The sequence below is a fragment of the Otolemur garnettii genome, unplaced genomic scaffold (assembly GCF_000181295.1).
Source record: "Otolemur garnettii isolate 467f Iridium unplaced genomic scaffold, OtoGar3 scaffold00001, whole genome shotgun sequence".
Classification (NCBI taxonomy): domain Eukaryota; kingdom Metazoa; phylum Chordata; class Mammalia; order Primates; family Galagidae; genus Otolemur; species Otolemur garnettii.
In genome coordinates this window covers 58,643,539-58,659,956 of record NW_003852396.1, presented here as the reverse complement: position 1 = coordinate 58,659,956, position 16,418 = coordinate 58,643,539, and the positions used below count along the sequence as shown (strand labels likewise).

Genomic DNA, 16,418 nt, shown 5'->3' with positions numbered 1-16,418 from the left:
ATGACTTCAGGAAGGCTATGTGACTCCTCATATTTTTAACATTACAAATATGTATATGATTATGCACAGTCAAGTGTTCTTGTAAATATTAAATAAAAATTAAGTATGGTAACGTATATGGAAGCACCCAATATAATGCTAGAACAAATGAGATACTTAATACATGCTTTTAAAGAAACTTAAGGTAGGTATGAGTTTCTTTAAAAACAGTAGGTAACAACTTAAATATTTATGGAGCATCTACTACATATGCTCAGGATTTAGCAGCAGACAAGACATCCTATGTTCCTACTCTAGAGTGGCTTACATTTCACTGGTGAGGAGGAGAGAATAAACATGTTAACTGGTGAACAATTATAGCAATATATATGTAAGTGTCACACTGAGAATTAAAATGGTATGTGATAGCAAGTATTTTAGTGGACACTTCAGATGGGGAGTCAGACTTCTCTAGGAAGAAGATTGAGATAGTTAACCCATCTCATGAAAAGGCCGTGAAAGGATTGATGGGATGAGCATTCTGAACATTTGCTGTGCAAAGGCACTGAGGTAGAGCTAAACTTGAAATGTTCTGGGTACAAAGTATCTTTAAAACTATCCATATCACAAAGCTCAAGGATACTATATTTATTAAGTATTAGTATTACTGGCACCTGGGAGGATATACTAATAAAATATATCTTCTTATCTTCTAGGAACTTAAAAACACATTTGGATGAGAAAAATGAAACAGCTGTGATTTACCATCATTTTTTGTTTTCTCTCATTCTGTCCTCCTTAGACACCATAAATGACACATTGTGGGAGGAAGTATTTCAGAAAGTATCGTGTAAACTGGGCAAAATCTGCTATAGCAGCTCTACAAAAGCTTTCAGGAAATCCTCAAAGTACTATAACATAATTTTCCTGGAGCCAAATCACAGAACACATACATAAATGTTGGTAGCTGCAAAGTTTAGGGAAGAAGATCTTCAGGAAAAAGATCTTTTTTCCTTTTGCATCTTTAGACAGTGCCAAGTCTGTATCACCTTGGTTTTAAAGTGGAGATAACTGCACCACAGGTACCATAGTATCTTTACGAGAGACTCACAGATTTAAAATTAATAGCAAGATTCTAAATATTTGACTTTGTGTAACCATCCTATTATTCAAATATATGTGGTCCTTAAATTTCCTGAGGAAATATAATTATAAGTATAAAAAGAGTACAATGTAAAATATTAGACCCTATGTTCAATTTATATAATACAGATTTTTATATAAAAATTACTTACAGGTAAGATGTCCTAAGGTATTTCAACAGTATCTCTCAAAGAAATAGGATTCATTTGATTTAACAAATTAGAAGTTTAATATCGTAGGTGTTGATGACTCTACAGAAACATTAAGACACATAATAGCCAAACATGACTTTATTCTTCCTTGCCAAATGAAGCAATGATGTTCTGCCAGCCTAACTAACAGGAAGCATGTGAAATGAACACAAAAGCAAACAGGCCTTACGCTGCCTAAGGGAAAGTCAGCAAGATGGCAGTTTCAATCATTCGGAATAATACTAAAGCAGCCTTAGGCTTTTCTCAGAATGGAAACATGTCACTATTACTGCAGTATTTCAACAAATCAGAATGCAGAGAAAAGAACACTTATGCAATCACATCCTGGAAGGGCACTTTACTCAACATTTAAGTGGAAAATAATTATAAAGAAATTTCAGAAAAATTGTCAGTGAACATAAATGACTCAGGGAAAAATGTTTTCTTTTTCTCTTTCAAAGTGCTTAATAGATTTTTCAAAAGCTTACCACTCAGAAACAATTTCCTTTAACATTCTCCTTAAGGAATTATTAATGTAAAGACAAATTTCTATAAAGTGGTAAGTGGAAAGTTTGGTATTCAGGCTGTCAGAAAGAAAGACTAATTTTTCTCCAATACAGTACTACCACTTTGGAAAGTTTGATCAAAGAGAATAAGCTTTCACAACATTTATATAGGAAGTTAAAAAATACTTCAAATATTTTGGGAACTTACCTAATCAGTATACTTTTGCATGTGTCTAGTCATGTAGCCATCTTTGGTCAATCATCAAAAAATCAAAGGCAAATTGGCATGACTCAACCCTAACTTTAATACCGCATGATTGTGTCGTGTAAGCTTGTTTTGTGTGAGAGCTGCTGTGGTTTTAGCAGAGAGATTAACAACCGGACCTAAGCTGGCCTCCAAACCTTGCCCTGCTGATGCCTCAAGCTCTTTGAAGTCTGACCATCATACCTGGCAAAACAACAGTGGGAACTAGGATAGTGTCAGATCTAATCAAATTGTTTGCTGCAGCATAGCTAACTATGGGGTTCACTAATTGGCCCAATTGCGGATTATACCTTTTGCTACAGATTCAAGACAATAATTTAGTTAAATGATGTTTTTTTTTTCTTATCTCTTCTAATTAAGATTCCAAAGTGAGAAGAAATAGGATTAGACAGAGTCTCAAAACTGTGTTCTCTTTAAGGTGGTATGCACTTTGATAGGTTCACCATGGCGTGTGAAATACATTGAGTATAAGTATTAAACCAACTTCTAGAGACTTCTGTGAAACCTCTGTGAGACTAATATATATCTCTTGAGAATCAAAGTGTAAATATGAGGATGGAATATATTAAAATGTAACCATGTAAAAAATTGTTACAGAATGTTAATTTGGGTTTACTTTTGACAAATGGTTTCATCAACATAAATATGTGCCTATCTTCAACTTTGACTTTTTCTTTTTGCTAACTCCAGTCTATCTAGAATAAAAGATAGTTAAAATAGCAACCAGTGAAGGCATCATTATCAGAAAAGTTACATTGGTCCATGATGCTAATTTAAGGAAGGTTTCCAAGCCAGGTATTTATATTTGAATAGCAGGCTTGTAGATTGTAAGAGTTTGTGCTTTTCCAAGGTGTGAAGTTTCATATAATTCTATTGAATTGTACCTAGTTATATTTTAGTGTTCTTATGTATCTAATTTATACTGATGGGATCTACTCTTCTGGTCTTGATTCTTAAGAATAAGTCTCTTAAATAAGTAAATAAAAAATAATAGCCACTTAATAAAAACTCATTGGTCAATTATTTTGTGAGAAAACATTTTCTCAGGTACAAGGCACTGAGGTCTTGTATTCTGAATTAGAGGCAAAGTATGACAAGAAACCTTGAATAAACTTAATTTACTATGACATTTTCCATTCCCAATATCCACTTAGTCTATAAGACCCACATAAACACTCTATAATAATTATTACTTTTGGACTAATTGAAGCCTATATAAGTACTAGTTATCCTTATATTCCAATTTTTAGTAAACGGTGTGCTTCTTTTGTATATTTCAGCGTGACTCAATTACCACGCTCTCTCATTTGATCTTTGAAACATTGATTCTTTAAGCCGGGAAACTGTCCTATTATCAAAGTGGAACCTCTTCGTAATCACCTTAATAGAAGTTACAACTAATGTAATAATACATTATTATCATTACCCTAAAACATTTTATTACTAGAATGCACTACGATATGTTCAAGCTGAAAATATCAAATCAAAATTGCAAAGTAATATTAAATGCAAGTGAAAATGCTTTTATAATGTCAAGTTACATGAAGCCAAATTTCAAGTCCTGCCAAATCTTACTTTTACATGTATTACAATTACCAAAGTAAAGAAAAAAACTGGTTAATGATTATCTTAACATTAGAGAAGCAAAAACTACAGAGACTGAAAAATACAAATTCTGATAGTTATTTTAACTTGGAAGTGAAGCTATGCACCCAAGTTATAAATCTTACACTTAACTGAAAAGGCAGTATGAATGGGTCACTTGACCAGTGGAGTTATGTAATATTTATAGCTGTGTTATTTGGACTATTTTTAAAAGTCCATTCATAATTTATCTATATTACATATATTTCAGCAAAGATTTTATACCTACCAAGTAAATGAACCTGTTCTTAGTTCAGGGATAGATGTAAAGATGAAGAAGACATAGTTTATGTATACTGAATTTGTTATTACATTTTAGTAAAGCTTTTGTTTAAAATATTTCATCATTATATAAAAATATAAATAAGCCAATACGGTGTTTGGTACACAAAAATGGCTCACTGAGTGTTTGCTATTATTGAATGGAAGTTAGGTAAGGTTAGATAAACTTGATCTGAATAAGATTAAGGAATAAGTTTTGTATATTGTGGTTAATCAAATATGTTAGTGTGTTACCATGTACAGCTCATAAGAATTATCAGTTTTCAAAGAGTTGGAAATATATTTCTTTTAACCTGAAGACACATTGAATCAACTTTGAACTTTCTTTTACTTACCTAGAATGCCTGCCAGAAGTTTAATGTCATTAGTACAGATATGATTCTGCTATAGTTTTTTTTTTGGAGGGACTAATTCATTGAGTTTTACAGTTAATAAGTATCAATACAAATTGTAACTATGATTAGATACACATTTCTACTTGAATCTGGACAAGACATACTTCAAAGGAAAAAAGAGTCTTTTGCCTTCTCCAGATCACTCAAATAAATTAGAGACTATAAGTTAACGTTGCTCTACCTATTAAAGGCTCTGGTAGCTGATCGTGAAAAGATAATTAGTTTTCATATATAAACAATGCAATAATTTAACACATCGAAGAAAAGATACCATAAAAATAGAAATGAGGGGTGCTTGCCTGCTTCTTTCGCTCCTTCTTTGCACCCATGCCCTCTTTTAAGACCATGTGACTGAGAGTAAATTCTAACATAAAAGAAAAATCTATCCTCATGGGATCAGAAAAGTTATTTCTGCTTTACCTGCCAAACCACATTTTGCTTCTAAAAGTAAGACTCAGATTCAATGCCTGGTATATTAGTCACTGGCTTTATAGACTACTACGGCACACATTTTGTTTTTAAAATAATATTAAAAAATTTATTTGTTGTACATATTAAAACACTGCCATTTGATAGATGATTTTACATCTAATAAAGAAATACTTGAACTAATTACTTTCAGCTCATTTCTACTTTTGTTTCCAGTTTTTACAAGATAATACTATATACACTTATCTGTTGAATATGCATATTCTAATGTACAACACTATCTTTAAAACATTTAATCTTAGGTGAAGCACATGATTTTATTATGTTCTAATTATACCTACATGTACTTCTATTAGGTTTGTCTGATTTCTCAATTTATAATTTTTCTAATCACTAAATTTAATATTGTGGTGTCACTAAGTTAGTTATTTATGATGTGTTTCACCTATATTTCTATAAAAAAACAAAAACAAACATCCTTACTAAGTTATAAGCCAAAAGCGGTGTAAGATTTGATCGACTGTACTGAATATCAACTTATTAAAAAACACTTGTGCTTTTTTATTTCCCCCCCCCAAATATTGCTTCCAAACTACAAGGTGACTAATTACAATGATTCTTAGTTTAGAATAGTGGGAAGAGGAAGAAAGAAAATGAAACAGAAACCTGTGTGGATAACAAAAGATCACTGATCAGCTCCAGTGGTAAACTGTACTAACTATTACAACCTGAAGTTATTGAAAGGAAAGGTCCCATTTGACATTATCCAAGCTTTTTATTTCTCTGTCTCCCCAACTCCCAGTAAGACCCAATGACAGATAGAGAGAGAGAAAGAGAAAGAGAGAGTTTATAAACATGAGTCACACTACTATACTATTTTCCTCTCTGGACATCATAGTATTTATTTTCACTGGAGAATCACCTTGCTTAGTTTATATGATGATAGAAATGATACCTTAGATTGGTTATCAGAATACTGATTTTTGGGAAAAGTGCCACACAGAGGGAAAAAATTACATCTTTCATTAAACATACAAATTCAACCTAAAAGAAAATAACAAGCACAGTTTCCTTGTGACACTAAACCTTATCCCTCTAAAAGTTTTAAGTAATATTATGGTAAATTACTCAGTATTCTACCACAAAAACTGAAACAATGTTTGGACAATTACAGTCTGGGTTCTATTTCAATGGTTTCTTTTGAGAACTAAAGCACATTAGCTCAAGGATCACTATTTCTACACTCTCGCTCTTTTGGCTTTAAGTGGCTTTTGAAGGGAGTATCCCCAGATGAGAAACTTCTAACACTCCTGCAGAGATGACCTGCTTGAAGAACTGGCTGCCTGATTAACTATTAACTGCTCTCAATAGGATTAGATAATTAAGGACATTGATGACCATTAATTAGGAGGAGGGCACATTAATTTGTCACTGGATAGGGCCCTTACAATGATTTATAGGTTAGTGCTACTTGCAAACGTGAAGGAAAAGAGAAAAAGAGAGAACCATTAAGTTACCTTTATCAAGTGGCCAGCTTAAAGAGGGCAGAGGGTCAAAAAAGGGCCAAAGTGGTCACTTAAGGGTGAAGTCCCAAACACCAAAGCAGTGCCAAGCCACATTGACCATCATTTGGTGATGAAGTTAAAAATATGCTAATTTATTGGTGGCAATTCTCTCTTTTTAATGGTTTCAAGCAGTTAAGACAAGTGGCCTGCTTAAGAGCTTTTCATTTGAAAAGAGATTAAACAAAATGGTTTGTCAAGGCTGCTTGGCTGTTTTATGTCTTTGTTTAAAAAAAAAAAAATTGCACCAACTATACTGATAACTATCACATCACCCAAAAGCTATCGCTCTCTGAGCATTTACTTCGTTAATAAATACATCAATTCTAATTGCTTAATAGTTCTCCGTTCATTTGCTCTTTAGCGAGATTATGTTAAAATGAATCTTTTGCACCACTACTTTCTGTCACCATTGCTTGCATGAAGGTTCCAAAAAGTTTAAGTGTTGTAGAAAATTTACTTAAAGACTAGGGTAAATTATACTTTGTTCACTTCTACACGGAAAGCAAAAGGTAATTTCACTAATAGTAAAGAAAAATACTTGCAAAACATATGTAAGAACCCTCTTTCTAAGTCATACACAATTGTGGTAGCAGTCACACTCTATACACAAGTAAGCACAGCTGATTAACATTTAATTAAATATGCTTTTGAAATCCTTGGAATTATGCATGTCATATTTATCATGTAAGTTTGGAGCTAACTTTTAATAGACATTTAAAACGAAGTTGCTTTTGCTATACTCTGATATGCCATTAAGATAAAAGGACAGTCTAAAAAATTATTCTGTTATACCGTAAAAACTTAAAAATATTTAGCATAAAACAAGTCCTAAGCATTTCATTAAAGTAAAAAAAAAAAAAAGGCAGGAGGAGGGAGAGATACTATTTACCTTTTATGTAAGAAACATAAAAATCTCTTACCTCAATGGTGAATAGCTTCCTTTTTAATTTAAAAGCTAAGTCTTTGACATCTGATTCATCACAAATCAAGTTATTAAGTCGAGGAATCTGCCGTATATGAATCAGACCTTGTGGAAGGGAAATTAAAAGAAAAAATTTAAAAACACTGTCATCAGATTCATAAATTAAAGAGTCTTACAGCAGAATCCTGTAAATTTACACACAAGCATCCTCCCCTTTTAAAACTGGAGCTTACTACCAGGAGCAATGAAGCAAATGGTGTGATTATACTCAAGTAATCAAGCAGAATAAGATAAACAGAAATCCTTGTGCGAGAAAAACTAATTGCACTTTGGTACAGAAGTACAGATGTAAAGAGGGATCTTAATACTTGTCAAAACTACAGCCGGTTTGTGTGTGATTTTCTCTTGTATTTACAGTAAGCAAATATGGCTATCACCTTGCATGCTGCCCACGGCACCACTGAGTGATCTTTATTTTATTAAATGCACCAGTAAGCAGCCAGCAAAACAAGGCTTATGGGTTACTGATAACCAGTGAAGCACTCTTGAGAAGTACTTCGTTTTCTACCTTATTAATGACTGAACAAACCATTGACGAAAACCACATTTCCGAGCACATTCTAGGACCAACATTAACCCCTTTGCCATCTGAAGATATTCACTTCTGTGGCATGTTAGACCTTTATGTGGCTGTTAGAAGCTTTGCAACACTGCTAGTAAACCATGAGCTTTGGCCTCTTGTCAGTAGAAACACTAGCTGATTTTTTCTGACAAGGGCACTGGATGGCTTTCGTGCAGCCTAATGTAGTTTCTGACTAAACTAGGGGTCATTTCCCACAGATGAAGACATAGAACGTTCTTCGGTGGCTCTTTCTGCCTGACTCAGCTCATATTTAAAAATCACCTGCCCCTCACAAGGACATTGACATGAAAGGCAAAGGAAAATTCCCTATTTAAAAAATAGATAAATCTTATGGACAGATTCTTTACTGCTTCTTTAGCCCACGGTTTTATGTGTGTTTCAATGTTTAGTAAGGCACTTATTAGTCTTAGGTTAAAAAGGTGAATCTCTAGGTGCTCACAGTCAGAAACAGCCTTTTCAAACGTAATTCACAAATTCAAAAATATCTGACAATTAAGTTAAAAAATGTAAGAGATATTAAGAAGACAGCATTAGCTATAAATTTAGCTGTTTAGTACAATGTATTTTATTGAAATAGGTACACCATACTTTGATTTGTACCTTTCTCGTTTTAACCTGACATGTACTCTTTAGCTACCTAATACATCAAAAGGCCTTACAGAATGAATGAATGAATGAATGATTTCATCCTAAAGTCCTTTTTCTTAAAAAAAAATTTTTGAGTCATTAGAGTCACTTATTACTCTGTAGGGAATAAGTCATCAGTTCAGAGATTTCAGCACAAAGAATCAGCCTTTCAACCTTTAAAATGTTTTAATCAAAATAACTTTTTAGAATATGACATATAATTTTATTAAATTCAAAAACTTATAATAGTTATATAAAATTTCAACAATAATTCATTGAAATAACATTTAATTTGAATTATTATAAAAGTAAATGGAAGCAATAAATTAAAAAATAGTTAAATCTTAGTGGATCTTTTCTTATCATAATGAAAACAATATATTAAATGAGGTATGTAGAAGGTTAACCTGGGCATTCACCGTATGCCTACTTCAGTGAGTCAACAATGATGAAGCAAATTATTTTACTGTACTTTTCGTTCACAGCGTATATATATATATATATATATATATATATATTTTAAATAAAAATTTTACTGAACAGACACAGCTTATATATTCTAGCCTTTAAAAAATATATGATTATTGGTTTATGTTATGTTATTATTTTTTAAAGTCTGTACAATTCTTCAAAGCATGGGACAACTATCATATAAAGGATCTTATAATCTTTTATACTTTTTTTGTAGATTGTAACACGTAAACCAACAAAAAACTTGGCACAGTCTCACACTATTTTGCAGCGGGCCTCAAATAAGCTAGTTATTATTTAGAAATTTCCATGGAAGTGTGGTAGTTCCACAAAATAACATCAATAATTTATATATGCCCAGAATAAGTAAATAGGTAAGGAGCTGTTATTCACCCCTATTCTATATTCAGCTTAGACCTAAGAGAGTAAGACCTAACTATTAAACCTTTACCATTCAAATGGTTCTATGTAAGAAACTTTATTTTAAAAGTTCCCAAATAAAACAAATGGCTAAAATAATATTAAAATATAACACGAGCAATAACTGCTTTATTCTGTAAAACGTGAAAACAAAACAGTTACGTTACGTTTAAAAAAAATAGGTCTAATGAATTTATCTGTGTTTTTATCAGAGTGGCAGTATTTAAAAATTTGCTCATAACTCTAACAACAAAATGAGTAAAGAGAAAAGTCTAAATAAAATCAAAGATGTTCACTTTCTGAAAATGTGCTTGAATATGAATTAGGAACTTTAAAACAGAATACAGTATGCATCTTATCATACATGTAAGCTTTGTAAAGCATAAAATGCTGAACAAAGCTGTTATTATTAGATTTAAAATTATATTTATTTCAAATATGGCTAAGTATGAGTGATTTCATGGCAACTTTAAGCATCTGGGAACACAAAATGAACACCTGACTTAGCCATGCCTTAGTACTTGGATTTGACTCCTATCAAACAGTTATCATAGTTTATAGTCTTAATGTAGTTTTATGATAAACTGCCACGCAAGATTGGCCAGGAATGGAAAACATTTAACATTTATTTTTATTATAAAATAAAATTCATACAAATTGACAGCAGATATTTTGACTGGGCAAGATGCTTCCAGGTACCCTAGACACTGCCAGGATATGCTCTTTTCATTATGAAGGTGCTGCTTACCATGATAATCTTTATATAAAGGGTTGGTTTCTCTCTCAGAACCGATAAATGATTCCAGACCAACTACCGTATCTGACAAGTTTGTAACACGAGCAATAACTGCTTTATTCTGTAAAACGTGAAAACAAAACAGTTACGTTACGTTTAAAAATATAACATCCATACAATGCCACTATGCCTCCTCAATGATGAATTTTAGTAGAGATAGACTACAGACACAGAGAAATAACTAAAAATTAAAGCTAGTACAGGCTGAAAACTGGATGAAAATACTCATCTTAATAGAAAATTTCAAACCCTGCAGCTATTTTAATTCAAAGAGATGAGGAGAAACTATAAATTGGTAGAAGACATAAATCGAGTAGTTTCAATAGAAACCATAAATTCATTACTTTTTAATTGTCTGAAGGAACAGGGCTATCTTTATTCTTATACACTATTATTTCTTGAATTACTTCGCCCATTGCCCACTGGGAAATCTGGCAGACAGCAGGATTCAGAAGCAGTAGATAGTACAGAATAAAGTATAAGGCAAGGTCCCATTGTCATCTGTAAGCTGGGACTAGGTCCCAGGCCTACAACAGCTGAGGTCCTCTGTGACATATTAGAAACATGGAAGGGTCCAGCTAAGAGACCACAAAATGTCTAGCCCTGGAGTCTTCTGTTTTCTCCTTCCAGATGCTGCCATTTGGCTCTGGGATAACAATAAAGGCAAAGAAAAGATGGTAGATGACCAACATTTAGATCAGTAGCTTACCCTTGTAATCCAATACGACCCAAGATCAACCGAAATATACTGCTAAATACATCTTAATAAGTGCTGCATTTTGCTAGATTGAAATAACATAGCAATATGTTTCTAAATATACTGTGTCGAGCTATTAAGTAGCAATAGTTCTAAAATGCTCAGAATTTTAGGGATATTAAAAAAATCAAATAACCTGGTGGGTTTTTAAAAAAGAATTTTATTTAGTAGAAGTTCCTTTTAGCCCAATTTTTTTTGCTCTACAGATTAAGATATGCTGATAATATTGTTTGTAGAATTGGGTAATTTTGAAACTCCTATTCAGAGTACCCACCAGTTTAAAAAACTAATCTTTGAAGAAAAGATGAGAAATGTTAAGTAGTCAAGAAAATATATCAGTCTTTTACTATGTCCCCTGTTAGAAAAGAGGCCAAATGTAATTCAAGATTTTCATTTTCCAAAAATAAGATTGACTACTGAGCTTACTCGAATTCCTCTGGTTCCTAAATCCCCTTATAAAGACTGCATAAGAATGAAAAATGAGAGAGGGCTGGTCGATGTTACCTGACTCCGTATGAAATACATAGTTGACTGTGTCACCAAATATTCAGTCAAAATGAATGGCTAACTCACACCTATGGCGGTATTTGAAACTGCTCCAGAAATTGGAATGTGTGTTACATAAAAAATGTTTCCACCTTTGAATCAGTGCTCTTAAAAAGAACCAGTAAAAACAGCTATCTCTAATTGTCTTTAATACTTTCAATCACGTGGGCATTCTTAGTATAGAAAAGCAAACATAATTTGGAAATGTCTGTTTTTTCTAAGGCTATTTTTCACTCAATGGTGAGAAAATAATTCAGATTGATTCCTTACTTTCAGTTCTGTGCCACAGGGGATGGTCCTACTCCAGGAATAACAGGGGCTTCAGAGGCCATAAACATGTTCCTCTCAATATTTCTTTAGCCAAAGACCATTATATCAAACTCATCCAGGTTGGGCTTCAGCCAGTTATTCTTCACCCAAACAAAAATGTCTGCCAGACATTCCAACAGCTGGGATACAGTTCACAATGAGTCAACTTGAAAATGATTCATTGTGCTGAGTACTGAACAATGTTGGGGTGGGGGTGGGGTGTGGCTGGGTTGGTAGGAAAGGGTGAGAACAAGTGGGAGATGAAGAATAACCATGTGGTTTCCCCATTAAGAAGAATCTTGGATAACAACCAGCAGGCTCTTATCATTTCATTTTTAGGATAAACTCAACTGGGAAGAGTACTCCTATCATGGACCCTCAGATGAACAAGCATTTATACAGGCTACTGACAATATTCCTTAATCAAAAAGGTCAGATTTCCTTTTATCTATAAATAAAAGACTAAGCCTTTGTAGCTAAATATATCTGAATCTAAAATGATAAAGTCAATTTTTTCGCTAGAACTCAAGTATTTAAGATTTCAATGAGATCAACCAGGACTTTCTCAATTAAATGAATAACAGAAATTATATGGTTTAAAGATGAGATTAATTTCCATTCGAATAGTATATAAGCAAGGCAATCTGTATTTAAATGGTCAACCTGGCATTTGTTTATTTCAAAGAGTTTCCTTCCTTTATTTAACCTTAAAATTTACTAATAAACCATTTTATAGTGTAGAACGTTTATTAGCTTTATAGGTCTTTTAAAGGTAATTTCTGGGAAATTTTAAAAAATCAATTATCCACTTTGAAAAGTAAAGCTACTGAATTCCAAATATAAAAGGCATGTACAGCCTAGATATCAACATTTCTCAGAAACTCACTCATATATTTATTTTACTTGTATTTCCAAGAACCACAGCTTTATACCCACAATTATTAACTATAAACTAAATTATATTTTAAAAACTTACATGTAGTATCAGAACATAAATAAACATTTATTGTTACTGTTACCATAAAATATGTATGTAACAGTGACTTTACTGCTTTCTGCATAGCTATGTTGCAAATAGTTTATACAATGTAGCAACCAGTTGTACAAACTTGTGAAAAGCATCTATGGAATAAAAGACAATAGAGATTATATAAGAATAAAATCTAAATTTCTGAGATAATTTTTTATTTTTCTTACAAACTCATTTTTCTAGTTATCTGTAGAAATACAAAAGGCATTTGGACATATAAATGTACATTTTCTTAAAGTTAAAAAAGTGCTATAGATTACTTCTGTGCCTCCAAGATTCATAAAGAATATGATCTATTGATGTAATACCTTAAAACCATTCTTGTCAAAAGGTCTACTGAATCATGTTAATCCTAAAGGATCCTTTCGATAGAGGTAGGTAAATTCACTTAAAAGGATTTAAAATTAATGGCTTAAAAAACATTGAATAGCATAATAATCACAGTTCCCTTTATCAGGAACACACTATGGATAATAAATTGTCATAATGAGCAGTGTTCAGAAAGCTTTAGCATAGTGATGTGAGGTTTTGAAACTGAAACATCTATATTCTCTTCCTAACAAATTCTAAATGTTTTTATGTTATTAGCCAAGATGTGAAACCTCTTTGGTTTTTAGTATAGAGTTGCAAATGGAGGAGTAGAGGTATTTGTGTATCAGTTACCTAAATTTGAACATCATTTTTGTATTAATTTTGAAGTTTTTATTTATAGCTTCCAATAAGGAACATGTGGATGAGGACATTAAGAATTCACTGGCATTGGTAAATTAATGGTTATAGTACATAATGTGGCATAATGACATCACCCAAGTACGTACAATGATATTGCCACCCCTCCTCCTTGCTCATCTGCATATAAAATCTAGGATGGCTCAAAAATCCTTCTTATACTAGACAACTCTCCCTTCACTCCTGGGTGAAAGTTGTCAGCTCTGGACAGTAGCCAAGACATGACTAGGAGAGAAGCCAGAAGAGAAGAGAACTGGTGTCCAGGAGTTTTAAGAGTCTGCTGGCAGTCTCAAATACCATTGTATTAAGTTACATAAAAGGCTCTTAAAACTTTCTGCTGCAGTGTAACTTCTCAATTAATCATTTAAATTTAAAATATGTCACATTCTGTTGCAAATAAACAAGGCAAATCAGATTGTCAGTCTTCTACCTTTGTATTTCAATTTTAATTTCTCAAAAAGACTGCAAAGTTTTTGTTTTGATTGTTCTCTATTTGGTTTTATAGAATGTTTCCTGTTTGTACTTATGCTATGATAGATTAACACATTTTTTTCTTAGGATACCCTAATTCATTAAATAGATTTTAAATGAGGGAAGATCAATTTAATGCTCCCTTTTAATTCAAAGCTCATAAAGTCAAATCTATGAATTCTGTCAGGAGATAAAAATTCAACTGCTGCCATATAAAGCTGCCACAATTTTCTAATAAGAATAGTTTGCATATCTAGTTAGAGTTATTAAGTAACAATCAGAATGCTTTAAACCTTGATTATTTCCTTATTTTCTTGGATTTAATTATCACCATATAAAACATGCAATTTGCACCAATGCAAAATATATTTAGAGGGAAGATTTTAACAAGAGGATTTAACAAATGATTAACCAATAACAGAATTACCAAAAAGCTTGAAAAGAAATAAACCAATTGACATAAAGCATTTATGCAGTGCCTCAAGTAAGAATAACTTCTTGGGTTACCCAATTTATACTCTTTAAGAACGATAGGAAACACAATACAAAAGGAAGAGCTCCCATTTGAGTACAACACAAATATCAGATTTGGGACTGTGATAGCGTGAAGCACTATTAAGCTAACACTAAGGTCCTGAATATTTAAGTTACTTTATATTTGACCTCAGTACATGATACAATGTATGTATGTGTTGGGGGTGGATGTTGAGGAGGAGTATTTCTACAAGAAAAGCAAGTTATGCTACATTCAAAAGCTCAATATTTTCTAAAAAAAGAGATGCACATTAACATGAATATGCTTATAACATTTCTCTCTTATGTGATCCAAAAAAACAAAACATGGATCAAAGGATAAATCGAGGGATATTAGCAAGGTAACTGCTTTTCTATGCTTAAGTTCTTCTAAGACTGTGAAATAACAAGATTATTTTGTATTAAACTTGCAACTTTCTATAAACTTGCCTTACCTTTCCAGAATTGTTGCTTGCTTCTGTAGATTAGATTTTTATTTCATTAAAAAATATTTGATAGTGGGGAAATAATTCTCTTCATGAGTTTAAGAAAAAATACAATTTTATCAGATAAAAATTATGCTAATACATATTTATAATAAAATAATGAAGGCATTAGATTAAATCTTCCCAGATTTAACTTTATTCAAGTTCAGTTAATTTGAGAATGTAGAAAAACTTGTGCAAATTAAAAAAATTCTAAACATAACATATTCTTAGTAGCATCATATACTGATCTTCATGTCGGGAAATCATAAAACTAATGCATTTTGGTTCTTTTGCCTAAAGCTTAAAACATATCCACGGAGGATAATGACAAATACGCTTAACCTCAATGATGAAAGAAATTGCAAAATGTCATATTTTACTGGGAACAAGTAATGGAGCCACGTATTTTCTATCTGATCAAACAGTTGCTATTCTAAATTTTGGTATGAAAATGTTGGTTCTTTATAATTAAGGATTTTTTTTAGAACACATAATTTTATTTTCTGAAATACTGTTCACATTTATGGTGGCCTGAAATACCACATATTTTGTAGGACATCTATCTATATCAGTTTTGCTTCTTTTTTAATACGTTATTCTATAAAACATATATATCTTACATATTCTGACAACTCTCAGAAGTGGGATGGACAAAAAAGACTGTAATGCACAGGCTGGGGATAACAGTGTAATTTTAAAAATGAATTTTAGGCATTATTCATAACTCTCCATATCTAGTTTCATATTATGGAAACTACTCACAGAGGTATTTGTGGTTTGTGCTTAAAAATGTTTTATAGGTAATTTCCAAAATCAGAAATCTTTTCTTACTGCTTCATATTTGAAAGCCTTAAAATTCAATTCACAGATGTCCAAAAGCTCATGCCCTGTGCAAGAACAATTGCTAATATCCAAATATCAAACAGAGCATCCAGCTGATGTTCATGATGCAGTGGCAGGTTAAAGATACTAAAGTTTAAAATCAGCTTAGAATATAATCCCATATTGAGTATAAAATTATAGCCTGTCATCATGAACAGGCTGACAGAGCCAGGTCCAGATGGGAGACTGGCTGGGAAAAAGGCTAAGGCAGGTGGGAAAATGATGGGAACCTGACGGAAGACAGGACTACTCCCTCTGCTGGCAAGGCCCTCACCTGCTTGAATTTTTAACAAATGAATAGCTTTTCTTTAATTATTTAAGATATAACCAATAAATTATGTAAGGTGTCCCCTTTTTAAGCCTGCTATTCTATGTCTGTATATGTTCAAACTCATGATATCTTATTTTCACCAGA

The 16,418-nt window shown here is 32.3% G+C and overlaps 1 protein-coding gene across 1 annotated transcript in view; it reads right to left on the bottom strand.

The window, feature by feature from the left end:
• Positions 1 to 5,873: 5,873 nt before the first annotated feature.
• The window catches only part of ELP4 (elongator acetyltransferase complex subunit 4), a 93,705-nt gene continuing 83,160 nt past the window's right edge, over positions 5,874 to 16,418 (bottom strand). The window contains exons 8-10 of the mRNA XM_023510053.1: positions 10,231 to 10,339; positions 7,289 to 7,426; positions 5,874 to 5,878 (exon numbers count right to left, since the gene is read on the bottom strand). Of these exons, the coding sequence (XP_023365821.1) occupies positions 5,874 to 5,878; positions 7,289 to 7,426; positions 10,231 to 10,339 (252 nt within the window). The remainder of the gene's footprint in view (positions 5,879 to 7,288; positions 7,427 to 10,230; positions 10,340 to 16,418) is intronic.